Source organism: Tachypleus tridentatus, chromosome 7 (assembly GCF_004210375.1).
Source record: "Tachypleus tridentatus isolate NWPU-2018 chromosome 7, ASM421037v1, whole genome shotgun sequence".
Lineage (NCBI taxonomy): Eukaryota > Metazoa > Arthropoda > Merostomata > Xiphosura > Limulidae > Tachypleus > Tachypleus tridentatus.
In genome coordinates this window covers 126,209,075-126,234,290 of record NC_134831.1, presented here as the reverse complement: position 1 = coordinate 126,234,290, position 25,216 = coordinate 126,209,075, and the positions used below count along the sequence as shown (strand labels likewise).

Below are 25,216 nucleotides of genomic sequence, written 5' to 3'. Positions count from 1 at the left end.
AAAATTCTAGGACAATAATTTATTCTATGGATTACTAGAAACATCTACAACTAAACACACACACAATAAACTGTAACAAATTCATAATAACCCAATTTTTTTTTTGTTCATCACTAAGTTTATCCCATCTCACCAGAAAATCATTTATGAAAGAAATCTAAATAAATAATTTTAATGAATATTTTTGAACACATGCTTTAAATTTAGTTCTTAAAAATATCACTTCAAAATATATTTATGAAAATATCTAATAATTTGCAATTCAGTGGAACAAAAAAAACAGTGTTAAAAGCATTATGAACTTACTGGTTTGTGGATATTTTGTTTTGAAAGGCACACTCAAAAAAACAAATATTACCATATAATTACATGACAAAGTAACAAAATTGTTTCAAAAAAACCACAACAGAACCATGAAGTATTGTTGGAAGTTTTGTTTTACTAAGTTAAGAAATACTTAACACTTACTTCCCTTTCAGGATACGTTAAGTGCTATGAAAAAACCCATTTGGACATTACACATTAGCATGAAAGTTTGATTTGACATAATACCTGTATACTTGTTACTGTGGGTCAATAAAAAACTTCAGTTTTACTTTACCAGTGAAGTCAGTTTTTGAACTCTTCAAAAAGGGAATTATTGTACTTTAATTCCTGGTAATTACACATTTTTAAATTAATAAAGCATATTCTGAAACAATGTATATTATTTTTCATAAGCACATGTATTTGTTTGTTTTCAGGCTATTTCACAATATTTACATGGTAATCTTGAATCCATTTTTTGTTTTTAAACTTCATGTAATAAGTATAGTATTAATGCACAGTAAGATTCTTACAAAATAAAGTATAAAAAATTAACACATTTTAAAACTAAAAACTTGATTTGAGGAATTAATTACCAACTTTAATAAATGTGTTCGCCTGTTGTTTAAGGTATTTGAAATATAAATATGTTCTGGAAGTTAATAAAACCCTATAAAACCAGAGTGATTTTGGAAGGCCCACCTTTCAAAAGTGTTCAGTTTACAGTGTTTTTATTAACTTCAAAAAAGACTTCTTGAACCTGTTTTTTCAACACCATAAACATATTTGAGATTACATTCACAGAATATTGAACACATTTTTATATCTTTAGGCTATACTACATAGAACACATTAACAATACACATGCTCACATATACAATACATTTCCTTAAGTTTTATATTATAAAAATCATGATAGAAATATGGTTCATGACATTAATCTGTAAAACAATCATGCAGTTATGTTATCTTTATAAGAAATGGAAATTTTAACATTAATATATATCCAGGGCCAGTTTTAGGTATTTTAACACTTAACATTGAGATGTTGTTCTTGTACAATTCATTATTATCAGTAAACATATGATACTATATGAACAAACTGTTGAAACTTTCAAAATTTTTACTTTAGTAGCCCACCTGTGTCTTCCTTTGAGCTGTTCACATTTAGAACTTCAATTTTCCAGGTTTTGTTGTGTTGTTTTTAGCTCAAAGATGCTTCTTTAAGTTCCAATCTTGTTGAATTTAATAGCTGTTTATTTCATAGTTAGGTTAATTAAGCTACAGTTTCTAAGAATACACTTTCCAGGTTAGTAAGTTACAAAATGTTAGACCTAGGTTTGCCTGCACACTAAAGATGAGACAGCTTGTACCTATTCACAGAAGGTACATATATTACAGAACAATACAACAGTAGTATTTGCATGACAATGAAAAACGAACACAGTCATCTAGGATACACATTTTGTATAACTGAAAACAGATGTTTTTACTCTAAGTATATAACACAATTAAGAATTTACTAAATAAAGGAACTAATTACAGCTAATTATTATGACTGGCTTAAACTAGGGATAATTAAAAAAAATAAGATGCAAAACATTACTTATTTGCTTTAACTCACTGTAGAAAAGAAAACAATAAGAGAATTACACCAGTCAGTTAAGATGACTACAAGTTTGAGTAATAAGCAATAATGCCAGAAGCCTAATAAATAATACTGGTAATCCTTTCTACAAAACACAATATGCTTTATCTTGAGATAAACCTGTTTGTTTTGGTAGTAAAGCCACACAGGCATCTGCAGTGTGCCCACCACAGGTATCAAAACCTGGTTACTATCACCAAGTCTGGAGATTTACCACGGTGCCACTGGGGCTCCAAGATAAAGCAATGCCATACTAATATGACATTACATGTCAAACTATGTCACTTTTACTGACAAATGATGAATAAATACTAAATAAATGTAAAGAAAACATTCCTTTTAAAATAGCATTAACCAAAGATGTTTTAGCAAATACAGTTTGGTATTAGTAGTTTAAAAATATATTTAAATTGAAATAATGATTTATGAACAAGTTCTTAAAGCACACAATGCACTGATTTATTAATGGGAAGTATGATCACTGTTAAGAATTTATACTTAAGAACAAGAATGTCTTAATGTTTGGCCTAATTCCTGAAATTAGTCTACCATTTGGATGGTCTGTAGTATGCTTTCCGAGCGTGTGAATATTTTGGAGGAACTAGGAAATAAAAACTGAACATTATCAAGAATGTTTAGAACCCTCATCTACTACTACAAATAAAGTCCATCATAACTGCAATCTTCATGACTGATGGCAAAATTGTGTGTAATACAAGAATCTAACCTAGTTTTTGAGAGAGAATGCTAAATATTGGTCTGAAAGAAAGATAATGAACAATTCAACCATGATAATGTTTTATCAACCGTGAAGTAGCAGAGACATGGCACAAGTTGTATTCCATGCACTTGGTGATACCTTGGAAGTACAGGCATATCTAAAATGTCTATTTTGTATTCCATGAACTTGCGTGAACAAATTCTACAAGCCATGGCAAAGCATTTCCAGTCAGCAAGTCACTATGTTGTTCTAGTTGATGTAACATTCCCTATTACAAACATGTGTTATAATAAAACTTCTTGGAATGACCTACCAGCAGCTTGCTTATAAATTGAATATATTTAGAACCAACTCTGGTGTTCATTAACTAGCCAAGTGTTTGAAACAACAGTGGACTACACAAACACTTATTGAAACATCAATACCAGATGTCATTAACACTTGTTTTATAATAATAATAATAATAATAATACATTATCAAAGAAACTTTTCATCATGAATCTTACCTCCATTAGAACACCAAAAGTAACTTTCAATAAAGTTGTAGATATTAGTATCTACATTTTTGTGGCTGAGTATAAACTACAGTAGGTAAATTGTAGGGGGACATCGTTACAAACAATGAAAAGGAAAGTTTAAGAGCTTATCAAACCATTGTGCACTAACTGTCAGCATGTTAAACATCCAATACACATGGAAAAATAAAGTGCCCAAGTAAATTACAATATTAATAATTTTAAACTTGGATGAAATAGTCTTTGAACTATCATTGTGGTTAAAACAAATATGAAAAGAAAAATCACCAAAAGGAAAATGCTTTTAACAATGTAACTTTAAAATTTCAAGGTGAGTTTATGATTTTACTACAACCACAATCTCATCCGAACCAAGATATGTGAAAGGGACATTCCAAATATTTCCAAAGGAACAAAATCAATAAGATAAATTTACACTTGCCACAGACAAAAATACTGTTGATAAAAAGTAATCCAGTCTCGAATCCAAAGAATTAACAAAATAGGAAATTCTGAGGTTAAAAGGAGACATTAGATGAGCCCCCCCGATATTAGGAAAGAAGACAAGTCTTCAATATTACACTAATGAAAAGAAAAAAAGCAGCTAGGGTTAATAAGGTTTGAAAAAGATGTTAAAAAGTTAGTATATAAGGAAAAGCCACAGAAATTACTGAAAGCTTGTAAAACGTCTCAAGCCCAAAAGACTGCACTCTGGCTACAAAAAGTTGATAAATATAAAAATAATTACTTTCATCCAAAGATCAAACATTGGATATAGATTAATAAAAAATATTTAATAAAAACCAAGTCTGATAAACAATGTGGAAATAATCTACTGTTAGAGAATCTAGGAACTAAAGGATTCACATTTTTGATGGCATGGTATAATTATGAATATTCTGAATTTCAGTACATGCACAGATATCTATGTACAATAAAAACAAGTAATAAAATATAAAACTAGGTCAGGTTTGCATTACATTTTTTAAATAAATCTTTATTCCTTAACAGTTGAAATTCTAGTGTTTAGAAATATAATCTTAATTTGTCTTAAGATTAAAATAGCTAAAATGACTGAAGCTCTGATTTCAGAAAAATTAGTGCATTTTACAAACATGTTCATAACAACTAAATATGAACTGCAAAGAGATAATACAGTATACTAAAAATCATTTTACTGATAAAAATATTCTGAACTAAACTTTATTGAATATACTACTGATAAATAATAACAAAAACATTAGACTAAAATTAAAGTTATTTTGTTGTCTATAATTTGTCTATTACATTGAAAAATAAAATAAAGTTCACTAGATCCAACATCAACATCTTGAAATATACGGATTACTCGCATCTTCAAAAAGGTGCTACGTTTACACAAGAGAATTTATATTTGTGATTTATATTCTTTGTTTTCTTGTAAATTTCCTTATTTATCATAAACATAAATATGAGTATTATGATATTAATGAAATACACAGGGAATGAAATAAAAATATGAACTTAGTTTGTTGAATTGGCAACAATGACAAGTAAGCAATTTGATAAAAGTATGCTTATTTTAGTTTTTAAATATCTGTAAGGAAATCTAATACAGTCCTGAGAACGTAGCTTATGACGATACACGAACTTCATTTGACAACTACAGTGCTAAATTAACTTTGAAAGTTAAATAGCATCTTATTTATGGCTTGAAACATTTAAAAATATCCAAGTTTAAAGAAATCAAGCCTTAAATTCTAACAATCAGCTCTCCAAATATTCATTCACACTGCAAGACAAACTGCATCAAGATTGTGTTTCTTGGATATCACTTATCTGTTCCAAACTTAACATTACTTGCACGTCATTTGTGCTGCGTCTAACTTCTGGTGTAAAACTGTTATTTCTCTGACGACATGTTGGGGATGCTGATCCGTTTGGTGTATCAGGCTTTGGTGATTCCTTACCATCTTTCTGCGGGCCACAGCATGTCTGTGCTACACAGCTGTTGTTAGTTGGACAATCTAATACACAATCGTCTCCATCTTGAAACTGAAAAACAGTTTTATTAGCTATACCTTCAGAATTTATCAATGTTGGATTTTGTTCATTAAAAGCCAACTGAATGTTTGTATTTTGTTGTCTGTAGTGTTTCAGCTTGATACAAGGTAACCATTATATACTAGTCATTCATTCTATAATACAGACTAGCTGATTTCAATGCATGGATCACAAGCTTTGTTAATCACACACAAAATATAACAAGTACATTTACCAAAATATTTCAATTAAAATGAAAATCTCTCTCTGCAAATTTAAGTAAAAAATTTAAATTTAATAACCAAATCATTAAAATTTCTTTTAAGCACATGCAGCACATACAACCTGTAAAAATGAACCAGTATCCCAGAAATCCATTTAGAAATTTATCACACTGGGAAAACCTTGACACACTACTGCATTTTGAATTGTAAATGGACTGTTACATATCAAAATAAATGTATTTTTATATAAACTTATTTTGAAATAATACATGGCCATTTTATTTCCCTGCCTCAGGAGAAAGTTAAATATAGCAAAGGTCTTATGATAATGTTGTAATTATCTTAGTCCTGTAAGTTTAGATTTAGAATAAGCTAGCAAATTAAAGCTACGCAGCAACAGAATTTATAAAGCAAAAGAAAGAAAAATACTGCATGGTTTCCATCCTGATGATGTCCAATTAAATAAGAATGTGATGTATATTTTACTACAGTTTCTTTTAAGAACTTATACTAAGTATGCGAGACAGAAAAACTGCACAGCAGAAAAAAAAATTCTTACCCTTTGAATAACTCATAAATAACAAAATACTTCAATTAATATGAATTCTGAAGTTCAATTTCATAATTACAAATATTCTGTGTATATGTAAAAATGTTCTTCATCACATAGAAAAGTTCACCTGAAACAAGGTTTTACACTAATAGTCAGATTTTATATCAGCTACAAATCACATTGTAATAACCTATTATGATACTCAATGCTAGAAGATATTTAAATATCAAGAGAAAATATTTTTAACCCTGTCTGACAAAAGCCAGTAAATAATTTAACTTACATCACTTTCAAGTTCTACAAACTCTGGTTGGATTGTTGTTGAATGAATGCCCTCATTGTGAAAAAATTCTTTCACTTTTTCAGCTATTTGCATGTATTCAGAAAGGTTTCGACAACGAATGTGTGCTGAAGCTACAATTCTATCTCCAGCTAATTGCCAGACATGAAACTCATGGACTGCAAGTACACCATCAATCTAAAAGTTAAAAGAATTATGTGAATTAATTCATTTAAAAATATACAAATTATCACTGAAAATTAAGTCATTCATAAGAGAAGAAAGCATATAACATCCAAATAATAATGAACTTTTCTTACTTAAGCTAGAGAGAAAGACTATCATTAGAATAAAAAACAGTAATATAAACAGCCTGTCCATAAATGACCACAGTCAAAATTGACTTTATAATAACCAAATTTTTTTTTTGATAAAACTCAAATGTTATTGTATTAAAATTCTAAGTTTCATCAATTCTGTAACTTATGGGTGATTAACAAGTAGTTATTGGTTGGTATAATATATATGTACTAACAAGCCTGGGAAATGAACATCCTACTGTTTGGGTTTTTAATGTAAAATGTTATGCAAATAATATTGTTACAAAGTCACACTTAAACACATTTAAAGTAATCAAATTACTAAAAATGAAACTATTTGGCATTCATGTGAAAATAATATTAATAAATCGTGAAGACAGTTACTGCATGTCAACACTGTGACTGTAACTTCAAAAAATGAAATGTTACTGAAAATATACACAGACAATAAGTAAACTTTCAGATCATGCTACTTATATTACAACAGTTTTTAATTTAACAATTAAGAGAAAATAATATGTAATATGTCAAGCACATTACATCTCCCAGATTACAATGGAAGTGGTAACTATATATTCAGTTGCATGACCAAAAATGTTATGGTGTGAACTATATTAAGCAAGAGAAAATTAAGTTGTTTTGAAGTCAGAACTAGCAAACATTAAGTGAAATTTAAAATGCATATCTGTACATGTGTGCATGTGCACGTTGCAATAAACCACTTGCTATCCTATCACAATTTCTTCTGCTTCTTTAGCCCTTTCAGCACAGGCTCAGTCACAACAACTGATATCATACCCATTTTGCACTTAAGTTTTCATGTTGTAACAATTAAATTAGTAAACGTACATTCATGAGGTCTGGGAAATTATCAGTAACAGTAAACTGAAAAGCTTTCATATGCAACTTAGATTCTTTTCTAATTAAGTCCTGAGGTTTGATGTTTTCTTATGCTTTTTTCTTTTCACATATTGCATATTCAAAGTAATTTTCATTTTAAGATTAAAAATAGTTTTATGGATCAGAAAATTAAAATTTCACAAAATATTTATAACATCCAGATAGTTGTCAAATGTTGTGGAAAAAAAAAAAAACACTTCACATTTTATCCAATATTTTTCACTAACAATAACAATAGGTAAAATAAAATGTGTAGGGTCAGTGAATGTGACTGATCTTGTCACTACCATAAATTAGGAAATGAATATGACTTACGCCCTTTTAATTTCAGAATGGCTAACAAATTATTGCTGCAGAAACAAATACTTAGACTAAATAGCTTAAATCTTGTAACATTTTACATTTATATATATTTATGTATTGTTAACCAGGCACAATAAGTCATAATGTGAAGGTACACAAGGACTCATACTCTCATATCCAACAAAACTGACTTTAGTTTTTTGTAAAGTGACCTGTCTTGGCTATGTTTTAGTGAACTAGTATTTTGTAAATTACAGTCACATGTAGATTATTATACATTATAAATACTAATAATCTATACACAAACAAGTTGAATTTTTAAAACATTGAACAGTAAAGGAAGAAAAGCAAATTTTCTGAGTTATGAACTTTGTACTTATTTGCTGCTAACCCTCAAATGTTTTTTAGGTTTACACACACACAGTTGAATTACCAAAAAATCCTAAATTACGATATTGATTCCACAGAATGCCACTAGGGGATGTAAGAGCACATAAGAGAACATTTTCAAAAATGGAAGGGGGTGAGCAGAGGCACTATGTTTGATTCAGTAAACAAGAAATATCTCAGCAAACAGAAAAGACAGAAATCTTATTTTATCTTCTAGCTTGCCAATGTTGGTAATTTGAGTTCCTAATTTATATGAAACTACAGAATTCGTATTCTGACATCAAAATGAATAGTTTAGCTACATTCAAACACACCATGGACACACAAACAGATGTGTAGGTGTGTGCAATATTTAATGTTAAGAAACTAAATAATGTGTAAAACTAAAATGTTATAATCTACAGTTTGATACCAGATTTGAAATCCATTCATAAAATAGTGGTTCAATAAGTCTAAATGCAAGTCAAAAAATTAAATGACATAGCCTCCGACCCATCCAGAACACATTAACTTGTATCAACCAACCTGTTTGTCATGTAATAATACAATAAAATTAAAAGTATATACTTAACCTTTTATATGATAGAATTTGTGTTACAAATAAATATGGCCCACTTCAGTCCTTTAAACAAAGTTTGTATATATCTTGGACAGGAAATAATGTCTTTGTTTATAAACAGTTCCTATCAAACCAATTTTGCTGACATACAAAGCATATGTGCAAATCAACCCTCTGTTCAATTCGGACCATTTGCAACTTTTACTGTGCTTATCTGATTGCATCATTTAGAATGGTAAACAACTAACAAATTATAATGTACATTAAGTGCCACATGATAACTGTAGAGCAATACTGCCAATGAAATCAGTAAATACATGCAATAGTAGGCTTAGGCTTGTTTACATTAAATGAATGAATGTGTGCTATCAGTTACACAAAGGACTTAAATGTTATTTTGAAAATTAAACCAATTGTACTTCAAAATGCTAGCTTTTCATAATAATTATACCTTAAAATACTTTGTTGCATTTGAACTAACAAGGTTGAAAATTGTGGTGCTATCATTCCAGTTACTTTATAAAATGTCAAATACCACAGCATGTTAATATAGTTAGTAAGTTAGAATGAAATTAATATTTGTATCTCAATTTTCTTAAGCCTTCAAGAATATTAATGGTTAAGAGAAAATCTTTTAGACAAGAGTAATAAACATTCTCTAAATATGAAAACAAAAACAATCACTTTTCTGAAAAACATCAAAAATATTTTCACAAGTTTTAGTTGTACACTTTGTAAATTTGAACTACTTAAGTTGCAAAGAAAACATGTTAGGAAATTCAAATGTTGCTATAAACATAAAATCATAAGAACTTGTGTATAACTTTACTTTCTGATCACAAAAGAAATAAATAATAACCAAATTCCTTACTACTTTGCAGCAATTGCTCAAATTGTTGCTTTAGGACCAAAACGTTTAGGAAAAATAAGCTTCCCCATTGCTAGAAGTTAGAATTCTACCATTCCGACCAATGATGAAACACATGCTTTACTAGTAGTTCTACCATTCCGACCAATGATGAAACACATGCTTTACTAGTAGTTCTACCATTCCGACCAATGATGAAACACATGCTTTACTAGTAGTTCTACCATTCCGACCAATGATGAAACACATGCTTTACTAGTAGTTCTACCATTCCGACCAATGATGAAACACATGCTTTACTAGTAGTTCTACCATTCCGACCAATGATGAAACACATGCTTTACTAGTAGTTCTACCATTCCGACCAATGATGAAACACATGCTTTACTAGTAGTTCTACCATTCCGACCAATGATGAAACACATGCTTTACTAGTAGTTCTACCATTCCGACCAATGATGAAACACATGCTTTACTAGTAGTTCTACCATTCCGACCAATGATGAAACACATGCTTTACTAGTAGTTCTACCATTCCGACCAATGATGAAACACATGCTTTACTAGTAGTTCTACCATTCCGACCAATGATGAAACACATGCTTTACTAGTAGTTCTACCATTCCGACCAATGATGAAACACATGCTTTACTAGTAGTTCTACCATTCGACCAATGATGAAACACATGCTTTACTAGTAGTTCTACCATTCGACCAATGATGAAACACATGCTTTACTAGTAGTTCTACCATTCCGACCAATGATGAAACACATGCTTTACTAGTAGTTCTACCATTCCGACCAATGATGAAACACATGCTTTACTAGTAGTTCTACCATTCCGACCAATGACGAAACACATGCTTTACTAGTAGTTCTACCATTCCGACCAATGACGAAACACATGCTTTACTAGTAGTTCTACCATTCCGACCAATGATCTAAACACATGCTTTACTAGTAGTTCTACCATTCCGACCAATGACGAAACACATGCTTTACTAGTAGTTCTACCATTCCGACCAATGATGAAACACATGCTTTACTAGTAGTTCTACCATTCCGACCAATGACGAAACACATGCTTTACTAGTAGTTCTACCATTCGACCAATGACTGAAACACATGCTTTACTAGTAGTTCTACCATTCCGACCAATGATGAAACACATGCTTTACTAGTAGTTCTACCATTCCGACCAATGATGAAACACATGCTTTACTAGTAGTTCTACCATTCCGACCAATGATGAAACACATGCTTTACTAGTAGTTCTACCATTCCGACCAATGATGAAACACATGCTTTACTAGTAGTTCTACCATTCGACCAATGATGAAACACATGCTTTACTAGTAGTTCTACCATTCCGACCAATGATGAAACACATGCTTTACTAGTAGTTCTACCATTCCGACCAATGACGAAACACATGCTTTACTAGTAGTTCTACCATTCCGACCAATGATGAAACACATGCTTTACTAGTAGTTCTACCATTCCGACCAATGATGAAACACATGCTTTACTAGTAGTTCTACCATTCCGACCAATGATGAAACACATGCTTTACTAGTAGTTCTACCATTCCGACCAATGATGAAACACATGCTTTACTAGTATTAACAAAGATTGATTTAATTGTAATTGATTTACTGAGGTGGAAAGAAATTTGACAACATTTAAGCAATGGAAGAGTTGAAATAGTAAAAAAAAAACTTATTAATGCAGTACTAATGGTATGTCCCTGGTACAACAGATTGTGATATCTATTGTACCAGGTACATACCATTAATGAGTTTAATAATATGTCATAATATGTTTGATGATATGCCAATTAAAAATTATTTTAATCCAGAATTAGGTTAAGTTTGAAATAAAAAAGTGTAGCAAAAGTTTTATTCAATACTGAATTGCCTAGTTATTATATGTTAGAAGTCAAAACAGTTATTTAGAGAGGAACAACCTTATTTGGTAATGCCTTTTTATCCATAACATGACAAATGAAACTTAAGTTGCAGCAAGTAGCATAGTTTCATCTTGAGCCAACAATAATGCAAATTATCTTGTCAACAGGGAACTTGAGCTTTTAACACTTTTGTTAAAAATACTTGGCCTTTATAAATTTCAGCTCAGTTAAGATCTTAAAAAAACAGGCTACAGAACATTTAAGCGTTGCTTTAACAGGTGCAAAACATGCACACCTATATATAATATTGTCACACCAGTGCTATGCATTCAACCCTATGCAGTTGTAAAAAATATATATATATAATCTTCATGCAGCAAAATTGTAGCAAAGAAATTATTGGGCAGAGACTTGGGCCTAATCCTTACGCAAGGGTTAGTCTGTGGTTTTACTTGTTTTTATTAAGTACTTTAAAAACACACATACAAAACAAACATCCAGGCATTAACAGCAGTTACATGACGACAGACCTTTGCTGAACATAGGATGACACCAGTGCAGTAAGCAACAATTTTCACAAGTTTCATTAAAAGAGAAACTAAGTTTGGTTTATCATCTTATTTAATTGGTTTTATGAACTTTCCTTGGACACAGGCCAATGATTTTGCTGAACTCTATCAAGTAGGTTTCTCTTATACCCAAACTGAAATCAGGTCTAAAATTGAAAGAAGCCTTTATAATTTACCTTCACTGAATTTAGATCAAGAAAGCCTAATTTTGAACAAAGAAACAAACACATATGGCTTCACCTGAAAATTTTAAACTTGATTCATTTGTTTACAGTTATTTCTTCCCTTCTCAAATAAACATTCGTACATAGACAGCATATTGCAATATCCAACAGACTAGTACAGACCTTTTGAAGTAATTTCTTCTGCAGATAATTTACTTGTATATGGGTTGGTACTGTTTGGAGTAAAATAAGGGCAGATTCAACAACTAGAGAGATAAAAGAAAGACCAATCAATACAAATTTGTATGCAGTATGCGAGTTCTACACAGATATTTTGAAATAATTAATCAAATATAAAATCAACCTTTAATGACTCAGAAAAATTATTTATTTTAACATTTTTCATACAAGCACATTCACTGTGGGAAAAACATTCTTCAATTTTGTATACATTTTTTGTATTATCTTTATCCATTTATTCCATTTACAACTGAAATTACTGTAACTTTAACCTTTGCAAGTTGTCTTTTATTAACAACATACTTTGCACTTTGTTTGTGGGTAGCTGAAAATGTAATTTAAGATGAAATAACCGTACCATTTACAGAATATTACTTTTCTTCTAAAAGCCAATTTCTACCAAAGATAGTTCATGAAAATTCAATTTGACACTACTAATATGAAATAAAAAATATTGATTTCTGTGCAACCATCTCTCAATTATTTCTTACACCATATGGGTGTAATATAATAAAACTGCTAAGTAGTTAAAAGTAATATATTAATTATGTTCTGAATTACCAACAGGATAAGAATAAATAATTCAAAAGTTAACTTGTTTTTCAGCATGAAATTCACAGTAATATTTACAATTTCAAAACAGACTGAATGCATACAATGACACAGGTTATTTACATGTACAACAAACTAGTAATCTGTGAAACACATGGTTTATTTTCCTGTAAACTTAAATTTTCACAAGCATCCTTCAAAACATGCCAGTTAAAGACTGCTATTTCATGAAATATTCTTTGTTGATAAATTTTTGTCGAAACTTCACCTTCATTTGACACACACACAAAACCAGCTGTTACTGTATTTGTTTTACCAACATCTGCAACCTGTACATTACACATAGCCCATCTGCTGCTGTTTCATTTTGCCAAACTCTACAACCATCAAGTTGCATATATAAACATTGTCATCTGTTGCCACATAAAGACAACCTATTTCTAGTATTGTAGACTATGTACATCTCTGAAATTGTTAGCTAGTGATATGACATTTGCTTTTCTGTTATCCACTGAAAAGGTACCACCTCAAGAGTGGTTATAATTCTAAGCTTGCTTACAACTTGTAAAAGCTTTTTGAGTAATTTCTGCATAAGCACCTCTAGGTTCTTTCTTGTATTGTTCAAGTGCAATATAAGAAATTAAAGCTACAAAGTAGTTAAATTTATTTTCTTTGTACAACATTTTACTTGAACTAAATAACTTGTGTATCTTTCAGTACATACTAGATGAATTTCACTCTCCACTAGTAGACTTCACAAGAGCATTGATGTTAAAATTTGTCAGGAAGCCAAGTTAAGTCATTCATGTAAAAATATTGTAAGCTGTATTTTCAGTATTTTAATTTATATGTTAGAGGGCACATGACACTAAAGTAGGCCTAGGGTATTTTAGATTTATATTTAAAACACTAAAAGACTGAAAGAGCATTGAGAAATGACAGGATATTATGTGGATAAGAATCCTAGAAGCAATGACCGATCATTTTGCTTTAAACTAATAATGAATCAGCTATCAGCTTATTTTGTTTTGCTGGCAAGATGTTTCAGTAAAATATTGGGATTAGTGTTAGTTATAACATGTATGTTCAGTTACATCAAATCAACTTTGAATGTGCACAAGCAAATTAAGTTTTAAAAATCAATCACAGTGCACTGAGTGTGATGTTTCTATTTTAACATAATTGTACATATTGACCAAACAGTTAGTGTAGGAGCTTTTAGAAGTGTTACAAAGAAAAACTAATTTATTATCAACATGTGGTCTGGACTTAGACTTATTTTAATATCAAAATTTAAAGAAAAAAACTACCAAACAAAATAAGTGTCACAATATGATTCAAGAATATTTTAAGACATTTACAAAATAACAACTACACACATACATTGCTTTAACAACACTTAGATGTTATTGTTAGGATAGAGTACTTGTGAAACATTGCTTTAACAACACTTAGATGTTATTGTTAGGATAGAGTACTTGTGAAACATTGCTTTAACAACACTTAGATGTTATTGTTAGGATAGAGTACTTGTGAGAAAAGCTTCCTGTTGTAATCAGTTTCACAGGATGTGATTTCGTCAAATTACTTTGGCATAGGTTATGTATAGATAAGTGCATGCTGTATGGTCTGCATTAACATGTCATGTACACATTGGATATGTTGATAAGAGTAGAGCATGCTTTGAGGCCTTACATTCCTCCTTGTATTTCATGGAGGTTTTTTTTTGTTTGTTTGTTTAATTACTGGAACACAAAAGGGAACTCTTTCTACAATGCAAAGTTTATTCACTGTAGTTAAAATTAGCATTAACTTTCAAAACAGTATAAATGCAAATTTTTCACCTTTCTTTAAGTCTCTATCATTTCTAATACAATTGTTTGTCTTGTCAACCTCCTAAATACGGATCCTGTTTATAATGCTTTAACTTTTTGGAGCTATTTAAAAAGATTAACAAATAAAGTCTGGAAAGCTAAAGTTTATCCATGTTGTTGATTGCACATTTAAAAACAAGTGGTTTTGTCAATGTTTTTTTAACACAACAAAAGAAATGATTCTAAGAGACTACTTACGCAAAGGCCAGGTCGATCTCATGATCAAACAAACCATTACTACACTGGAAGGAAGAAAAACCAAAAATATCACACACTAATCTAACTACCATTAGGACTGTCTTACAAAGATGGGATATATGAAAACTAAAATTACAGCTATAAAAAATACTTTAAGTATAAATAAACTTCCTGTACTAATTCACTAAGTTTTATAATATACTAGCATATAGCCTATCAAATATGACAAGGCAAGTATTTTCACCCCCATCCCATAGTATACCCCACCCTCATGCATCACAGCTAACTGAAATAATTACACAAAAATCAAGCTTGATTAACAAAGAAGAAAAGTGCAGTCGAGGCAGCCAAACATTAGGAAATTCCTTTGCGAGTAAAAATTAGGATTGTTCATGAAATAAATTCATGGGTGGCATATTCATAGAACAACTATTTGTAAAAATTAGTTAGATTAACAACTTTTAATATACAAAAAATCCAATATGATTGGCTAACACTGGCCAACAGTGGATTTTATATCATGTTGCTTAGCAACTAAAGTATAAACTTAATGTTGTTAGTCTGTGTGCTTAAAGTATAAAAAGTGTATATACAACAATACAGGGAAAATATCTGTAGTTTTCTTACTTTAAAGTTCTGATTAAAGAGTTTAATTTTTTCATTAAAACTATTGGTGGCAACAGAAAATATTGCAACCTGGAAATAATTTCAGATTGAAATTGAATTGATATTTTAAAATTTCATAATCAATTTTATACACTTGGCTCCAAGTTAGGTGATCCACACCAAGTTTTACTTAAGGTTTATTATAGCAACACTCACTATACTTAGGTTTCATGGCTCACAGCTCCCTTGCACCTACATAACTAAAATCTTGATGGTGGGATAGTAAATGAGCTATTCTATCCATGTAAATACATTTTGGTTTTCTTTACTCATTCCGTTTTGAGAAATCAAGCATGATACAACACTTGTTTACAGATAGGTTAGATTTGTATGAGGTTATGTGGTCAATAACATTTATCTCCAAACAATTACAAGAATGTGAACATAAACTTACCTCAGGCCTGGATCTACATAGAATCTATACTCCCATGATGTCAACCATATTATTAAAGCACTAATAATGACAATAACTGATCCTAATGCATCAGCAAGAACATGAAGAAACACACCTCGCATATTCATTTGAGTCCCACTGGCTACAAGAATAAAAAAATTACTGTGAGCATCTCTATCATACTTATATACAATAAAAATGTAACAAAGTTATTATGTTCCCACTATCAAAGTACATACAGATAGTTTCTGAAAAAGTTTAAGTAAAAAATTTATATATTGATAAATTGTGTGCCTGCAAGTTATAATGAAATTTCGAAAGCTGCCAATTTTCAATATTTTTACCAAAGATATTGGAACACTAAGTGTCAATATTTAATTACATTTTTTGCAATTTAAAACTTCATCTATTTTAGGTACGTTAGCAGAAAATAGGTGTAGAACTAGATGTACACAAAACACATTAGTATAATATGACAATTTTATTTTTCTACAATTAAACTGGTAAACAATAGAGTAATTTTAGAAGAATATATTTGTTGTATTGAATTAAGATTTTAACAAACAGAATTAGTCTAATTAAGCAGCTAGCATATGTCAATATTCAATAAATAATCCCACAAGAAAGGGAGTTGCCAGACAAACTGAAGTTTCAATTCTCAACCTCTGTGCAACATTCTTCATTCATAAGTGATGCTCATAGTCAAATTAGAAATTCAGAATAAATTTATTTCTGAGCTTGTTTCATTTTGTCGAGTCTGTAAATAAAGAACTACAAGTCATTAAGATGAAATTAAAAGTTGTAGCATTACTCCAAGCCAGTGATACGAACTTTACTGGGTCTCTCTCCAGCCTGTATAATCTTTAAGTATATACTGTACATGCCATTTTCCCACATTAACCCTTGCTGCTACATTACTTAATAGTAGTAACATTTGTGCAATAGTTTTAAAGTAGGTTCTCTGATTCTGAGTAGGATTTAACATGGTGGCAAAACATCTAATTCTTTCCATATTGGGTCAGTTGATCAGACCAGCCTTGTAACCACAAGATAACCAGAGTTTCCATTGTGTAAGTGATGATATGAATCTTCTTGACATTTGACATATTTTCAATCAACATTACAATCCTTTTGTACAGAGGGAATCCAGTTCCTGAATTAAATATTTTTACTTAAGAAAAAAAACAACAAAAGCTTTTTTTCCCATATGAAAAGGTTTAAGTTTATTTGCATAATTCCTAAAACCTGCTAAATAAATACCAAAACTTTTTTCCATAAAACTTTATATTCCATTTCTTATTTTCTCTATCATAACACTTATACAGAGTCGGTCAATATGACCAAGTGTGTAACTGCCACACACAAAAAATATACAAGTTACCTTTTTTTTTTCTTTCTAAATTGTTACAGAAAAATATCAACATATGCACATTTTGTTACACATAAGCACCATTCACCCCACAATTAACTCACAGACATTTCCTTTCTTAGCATCTTGTTCTTGTTGGATGTTTGAGGAAGAATTGGTAGGAATTCTATAATTTCCATGATTCTCATTGATGTCCTCTTCTGCCAGAACCTCTTCTATTGTTGGTAGGCTGTGATGGTGCCCTCGACCATGACTGTGCCCATGACCATGGTCTAATAATAAAAAAAGCTTAGTCATTTGGTAATAAGATACATTAACTAGTTATTGTATTTATGCCAAACCAGATTATCTTATGAATATAGAAATCGATATTTTAAAGACATTTTGAAAATTTATAACAACATTATACATAATTACACAAACCATAAACCTCAAGGGAAAAGCAACAAAAGAGAGCAAATAAAATCAATTTTTAAAATCTTCCTTTTTTGTTACCCCTTTACCTTATTTATTACGAGTATTTATTAATAACTGTTATACATGGTGTTAAATCAATGTGATAACTTGGATATTCGTGCTTCTCCTAAGCTTTGTACACGCTTTCAAATACTCACGATGAAACAGGAATAATCCAATAATATTGACAAGCAGCCCTGCAACACCAATGTATAAGATTAGTACTGGGTCATGGATCTCTTCCGGTTCGTAAAATCGTTTCAAGGACTCGACTAAAATGGAGAAGCACAGGGCAACCAGAAAAACTGCGTTCACAAGTGCCCCCAAAACCTCTGCTCTTGCCCATCCAAATGTGTTCTTGGACCACTTTTTAGGCGACATCTAAAAAAGGAAATAAGTACATTAAAGTAGGGTTTAAGATTATAATTATATTTGTAAAATATTCTTTATAAGTAAACTGTTATGCACATCAACTAAAAAAATATTTTGGGCACTGTTTGAGTGTTAATTAAATATCTAAATAAACTGCAATTATATGTATAAAAAACAAATCAATCTCTTATTACTGAGTCAGGCTTTTAAAAAGGTTTTATTTACATAGTATTAAATTATACCAAATACCTTTTCAAATAAATTTGGAGAATGAAATTTTCATTAATTGAAAGCATACTCAAATTAAGCCCCTAACTACCAAATAAGTTTCAAGAATGACTAACATATAAAACAGTGTGTGTGTGTGTGTGTGTGTGTGTGTGTGTGTGTGTGTTTTCAGCAGCTCCTTGTGCTTTAAATATTTCATTGTAAAATCTGAATGTCTAGCAAAACACCTACACTTTCCAGTTCCTTCCTTCATTACTGTTGTAAACAAATTAACTGGTTAAGCAACTAGTCTCAAATAACATCTATTTAACCAAGTATCTCATATAAAAAAAAACAAACCTTAAATTATTTTCACAAATAATGAACTGAAAATATAAGAGGTATTTGACTGTCACAAGTAATTATACCATAAGGTTATCTGTTTAAGTATTACATAACATACAAATTTGTTTTGCTATAGCCTAGCCTTAACAAGTATGATGGTTGTATCATTTCATTATAATGCATTATTACTTAATGTGTGAAAATATGGCTTACATTTCAAATATTATAAATAGTAAGGACATTAAAAAAAATCACCTTTATCTAGTATTTTAATTCCCAGAGTAGATTAATCTCACTACTTCTAGAAATTGTGTTCTTATGAGAGTTGAAAAGTTCTGTAACCAACTAATATGAAAGAGACTTGTGCTTTATGGTTGAAATATTAAGAACATTCTAGAACCATGTTAATTTATAATTCTGAGAGGAAAGTTTCATTAAATTTGCACAGAAATATTACTGTTTCTTATAAAGTGAGTTTTATTACAAAGCAAGCTTTAAAAGATTACAGTTACTGTTGACCAGTGAAAGTGAAATCTTAGTGACATTGAATAGGGGCATTATTTGGGTGATTGACCTCAAATGGCAGCTTCTGTGAAACACTTCTGATCAGTACAGATTAGCATACACACCACATCACAGTGTAGAGACCAAGTGATTCCACATCTATAGAGAACGTTTCAACAATTCTTACCCACAGTTACAGAAGAGTTTACAGGTAGCAGTTTCATATTAAACCCACATCTAAATAACAACATTTGATTTTATTACATCTACATGTACCTAACAAAAAAAAATCTTGATAACATTCAAAGATTTTGTTCTTTAGAATACTTTATATTAATTGTACTAGCAGCATGCATTACAATAAATCATTAAAGACAAAAACAAATGAGGTTATTAATGAGACAGGTTTAACTTTCTTTTTTTTAAAATAGGATATCTGGTTTATACAACATTAAAATTAACATGTGTGAATAAACTTTAAGCTCGTTTCAGATCTGGCTTCCTGGTTTAGAGCAAGTGAGAGAAGATGACCCATTTTCAAACAGCTTAAAAACAAGTATGATGTCCCAGTTTAAACTCGAAGGACGTCAACTTTGAAGCACTTCACAAGAATATACAATTAAGTACACACAATAAGATGAGAACATGCATGAATATTCTTACAATATATAATTATTTGTATTTGTCTTTAATTAACTCGATATCAATATTCATAATAAACAGTTAAGTTTGCTTGTCCCTGGTTTTTTGGTGGTAATATAAATCATTTGACTAGTTTCCCAACAACAAAACAGCTAAAAAGGAATTCAATTAATATTTTATCATTGGAATTGTTTGTGAAACTGAAGTTAGGTTTTGTTTCTAATGTACAATACTAATACATACTACCACCAAATTTAATGTTCACTTTAAAAGTGCCCAAAAATATAAAACATTTGTATTCTATTGCGAATTAAACTTGAGATACGACACAATAATTTACTAAGTTTATATTATCAATGCAAAAGTGTACTATCACCCACCCTTAGGCACCATGTGGTAAAGGCAGCATCAGATGACATCTTTAGACAATTATACAAAGCCATAGAAACTTAGATACCCAAGTTTATTGATTAGGTAAGTAAAGACAACTAAGTATTTGTATAAGGTCAATGTATCTTTAGGTTTTGAAGTATACCCAATATATTCATTAATATAAAAAAAAAACAAAAAACACCTAACTAAACTTGAATGTAATTATTCCTAAGCTGGTTAAAATACTTTATTGTAAGAATTAAAACTTTCTGTGATGCTCTACAACAACATTAGTAAATGCTACAATTAGTTCATAAAATATGAGCATATAATGATAGTGTTCCTACATTACCTGAAACACTGTCATCCATTTACTTTATTCAAAAACTGAAAAAATATTAACAGTATTAAGGTACTTTAATTTTAAAATATTAAAATTTCATTAGTAAAATATAATAAATTTTATGGAGTTTGTACTTGACAAGAGAATTAAATGTTAGAAACCCAGGTGAAAATAGCCATTGCTAAGTTGTGATCAAACCTACTTATATTGTTCAGATATAAACAATCAACTCAGTAATAAATAATTACAGAATAAGTATACTAAATTTTAACATATTATTCTTTCTTACAATGATTGGCATTACATTGGTTCATAAAAGTTAAGTATCCTCATTGTCAGCAACACTTCAAGAATAGAAGCCATGAAATAAAATTACGTTTACTTGACAGTAATTCCTGCAACATGTCCACTTTCACTGGTCATAATTAAAAGAATAAAGATAAATCACACATTCATGATCAGGGAAGTCAACTAAACGTATTCACATGGAATGTAATATTTCCATCTCTTCATTGTGTTCGTAACACATTATGACTACAAAATATGTTGTACTGCTGTATCCTAACCTATTTACTTTTAGTTTTAAGTTTATCTAATGAATTTATATATAATTCATTTCACCCTTATCTTCCACTATATATGACTGACAGTATTTGCTTTGTACTTATGAAAAGTTTTCAGTATAATACTTTTCGTAAATGAAGTTCTGTCCCATTGGGTCAAGTATCAACCCAATAAAATATTTGAAACAATTAACACTTACATCCCAATCTCCAATTTCTTTGTAGAGTTGAAAATGATTCTTATTCCTGGTAATTGTTAGCTGACAAGTTGAGATTCTGTGTTTGCTCTATTGATTGATTTTTATGTTAACAATATTCAAAATGAACATACATCACTATCATAGATTTATAGAAAAACTTATCTTAAGCTTTCTTAGTAAATATTATGACTTACCTTTACAGAAAGGAAAGCAATAACCAGAGCTATGACATCAGACAGCATGTGGAAGGAGTCTGCTACCAGTGCCATGGAATTGGTGACATACCCAACAATGATTTCCACAAAGAAAAAACTTGTGGTAAGCCCAAACATGCTAATGAGACGACACTTCTTTCCAGTATATCTTCCCATTTTTACTTGAGTGTAGCTTTATTTAGAATAGTAAGAAGCTAAAAGTCTGTTTCAGTGTCAAATGTTATCAAATTACACAGTTATAAATCACAGTAACCTAAAATTTGTAAGGACTATGTTTCCAACTCCTTTCCACGGATTGTCTAAAACATATGTAAAGCAATACTAACAAAAATATACAATGTAATTAAAGATTTATTTTAAAAAATCATTTAAGGCAACATCCATCAATATGTTATTCAGATTCTTCAAATTCTTCAGTTGAAGAAAGATTCATATCCATCCACTAGCAGCTGAAAATAAGAAAAATGTTTTAATATATATTCAGGTTTAAAAATACCAGAATTAAGTTAAACAGAATGCCTCAATGGTGAAAAAAAAAAAAAGTTCTATACATGTATGACACACACACAAGGATCACTCCATACAAACTCACCCACAAAAAAGAACTTTTCCCAGTTCATGTCATAGATTTTCTAAAAAATTAAGCAAAAAAGCTTCATTTTGATCTATTCAACCATCTAAAATCCTAAAGCTGTACTGCATGGCTAACTCTATCAAAATGAAATATTTGCTTTACTTTAAGAAAATCTATGACATGAACTGGAAAGCTATAGGAGAGTTGGCATGAACTGACCCACAGGAAAAAACACAACGAAAACTGTAAAGTTAACAGTTATGCTAAATCTGTGGGTGATGGATGTTAAGATACCCACATTATTAACCACTTTAGAAACCAATCAGTCAAACATGTGGGTTAATCATGGCCAAGTTAAGAAAACTGTGGAAAAAAAAAACAAAATTACAGTTTACATAATTTTTATCATTACCTCCAATGAGCAACAACTTGGATACTGCACCTTTAAAGCAAACTAGCTCACATCTTGCAACCAATCAAACAAGTTGAAACTGCAGTCTTGTTACCCTTACTTTCTATTACTTAGCTTCAAAACAAAAGACCACATGACTGGTACAGCACCATTAAGTGAAATAAGCTTGTTAATCTAGTCACATTTATAACACACCCTCAGTTCTAAGAATCTTGCAGTATGAAGACTGATTGGCATACATCACAAATAACTTAAAATCAGTAGTCAAATCTTAAAACATTCCTTTTGAAATGTGTATGATTAACAATCTTTTTAGGTGCTTTATAATTTTTACAAGCAAGGCTGCAACACTAACCAGTACTCTGCTAGTTTGTGATATTGATTTAAAATACACACACACACACAATACATATATATAGGGACACATAAAAGCACATTTAAAGTTTGTTAGCTTTACCAACAGAAGCAAAGAAATGATTTGGTTGCTTGAATTACTTAACCATTATTCCAAGATCTTTTTCATTAGTTGGGCTACTGAATAGGTTATCTATATTACACCTGGTTCAAATCATGACAACTATTATTACATCATTTGTACAATACTATTCCAAATTAACAATTCTATAGTACCTCAATGCTCTTGATAAAGCTAGAAATATCCAACTTTAATGCCATCAACAAACTTTACTTATTGTACCCATATCACTAATGTAAATAAAAGGCAAAAACCCAGCAATCTCAACTTTTAAGACACCACCTGCCACACCAGTAACAACATATCATTCATAACTTTCTGTTCAATGTTGTCCCTCATGCAGTCATCCTATAATACCAGTTAGCAGTCTTTACCAAGCTTCAAGTTCAACTGTGGTTTTTGTAGCTTACCTTCTATGAGGATAGTTTTAAAAGCTTCAAAATAAAAGTACACCTTGTCCACAATCTTTATCTACTAATCTCTTTAAAAGAAAGTAACATTATAAACTGTCCAATTCCAGGCACCTGTCCACCATCTTCTGAACTACTGTAAACAGAGCAATAATCTTACTAAGAGTAACACAAGACTGTAGTTACAAAGTTATGTCAGGTAGAGGGATGCACTAAATTATAGACACCTTCGATACATGAGCTTTTAAACTTTGCTTAATATTCAACACTTTAAAATTCCACATACAAGTTATTTTAATTTAACATTTAGAACAATTATTAGTTTTTGTATTAAATGTATTTAAGATGTACACTTTTTAAAATTAATATTAAAAAACCTATACAATTCCAGCCTTAGCTACACCTATAGGCTACATTAAACAATTAAAACTTACACTATAAACTTACCTTAGGTTAGTAACAAGATATTAGACTGGTGGTACCAGTACTACATCTTAAACTTCCAATATCAGTATATTGTACATTTAATTTCTCAATTATGTATGTAAATTATATTTATAAAACAAAGTGTGTGCAATTTAAAACAAACAGAAAACCTTACACTCTTTTTACATGGCTCGCCGATAGTTTCCTTGCAACATAAACGAATATTAAATTTTTCAGAAGTACAAAGTCACTGGGCTTCGCAACACTACATTGACTAACTATTACTGTTAGCAACACTGACATTTTGTAAATTATAATATACTACTTTCAATACAGTACAATTAATAATAATATCCTATTAATACAATCTCTATTAAGACTTTAATATGGGTAAGACATTACCACTTACTAAAGTCAAGAGGTAGAAGTCAGCTGAACTTTAAATGAAATAAAATAGGATCAAAGCCTTTTGCTCTCCATTGTCCATCGAACTTTGAGGTTTACCCGCTGTGGTGCGTGTTGTCTACTTGACTCTCTATTTTTCCGCCTGAAGTTTCACTTTCAATCTCTTTCTTTGCAATTACGAAAGCCGGAAACACATCAGCCTTAAATAGACATCGATGACCTAAAATATCATACAATTTTCATTTTTATATCAAAAACATAGTTAAGCAAATGACAACTTTCTTCCCACAACACCAACACATCTCAATACCTTATACGAGTATAAATTGTTTAAATCTTTGCACACAACACCAGTGATTCGTTGCACTCGGCACAACATCTTTTCACAACAGTGTTGACATCTGTTGACGTTTCCTTTATCAATTTTCTGTAAGAGAAAAAAATGTGAGCGAATGCGAGTTTATTTTGTAATTAAAAACAAAGTTACACAGTGGGTTATTTTCTCCGTGCGTACCAAAAGTAGTGAAACGTAATATTTGTTCTATAAGTCCGTTAAGCCAATGGGGACAAAGAGATGGAGAAATAAAAATGCAAATCTTTTACTGTGTTTCTATAGTTAACTAAATGTAAAAAAAAATAAAAAAAATCCATTTTTGCAACATTTCTTGTAACATGATACAGGGTTTATTTACTTCCATTTAAATTACATATATTTTTCAAGATAAATTTGATACAAGTTTTAGATTGGGA

At 30.4% G+C, this 25,216-nt stretch overlaps 1 protein-coding gene and 1 long non-coding RNA gene across 2 annotated transcripts in view; one reads left to right on the top strand and one right to left on the bottom strand.

Annotated features, from left to right (window-relative positions):
- The window catches only part of LOC143256542 (uncharacterized), a 41,454-nt gene that overhangs the window by 5,915 nt on the left and 10,323 nt on the right, over positions 1-25,216 (top strand). Inside the window, exons 2-4 of the long non-coding RNA XR_013031397.1 lie at positions 19,912-20,052; positions 20,458-20,545; positions 21,752-21,867. This is a non-coding gene — a long non-coding RNA (uncharacterized LOC143256542). The remainder of the gene's footprint in view (positions 1-19,911; positions 20,053-20,457; positions 20,546-21,751; positions 21,868-25,216) is intronic.
- On the bottom strand, positions 10-24,843 carry LOC143256538 (proton-coupled zinc antiporter SLC30A1-like). The gene is made up of 9 exons (XM_076513892.1): positions 24,471-24,843; positions 21,744-22,213; positions 18,160-18,382; positions 17,650-17,817; positions 16,177-16,318; positions 15,117-15,160; positions 12,436-12,518; positions 6,273-6,467; positions 10-5,224 (listed from the first exon to the last, which is right to left on the bottom strand). The coding sequence occupies exons 2-9, from the start codon at positions 21,918-21,920 to the stop codon at positions 4,979-4,981; spliced, it is 1,278 nt and encodes a 425-aa protein (XP_076370007.1). The 5' UTR covers positions 21,921-22,213; positions 24,471-24,843; the 3' UTR covers positions 10-4,978.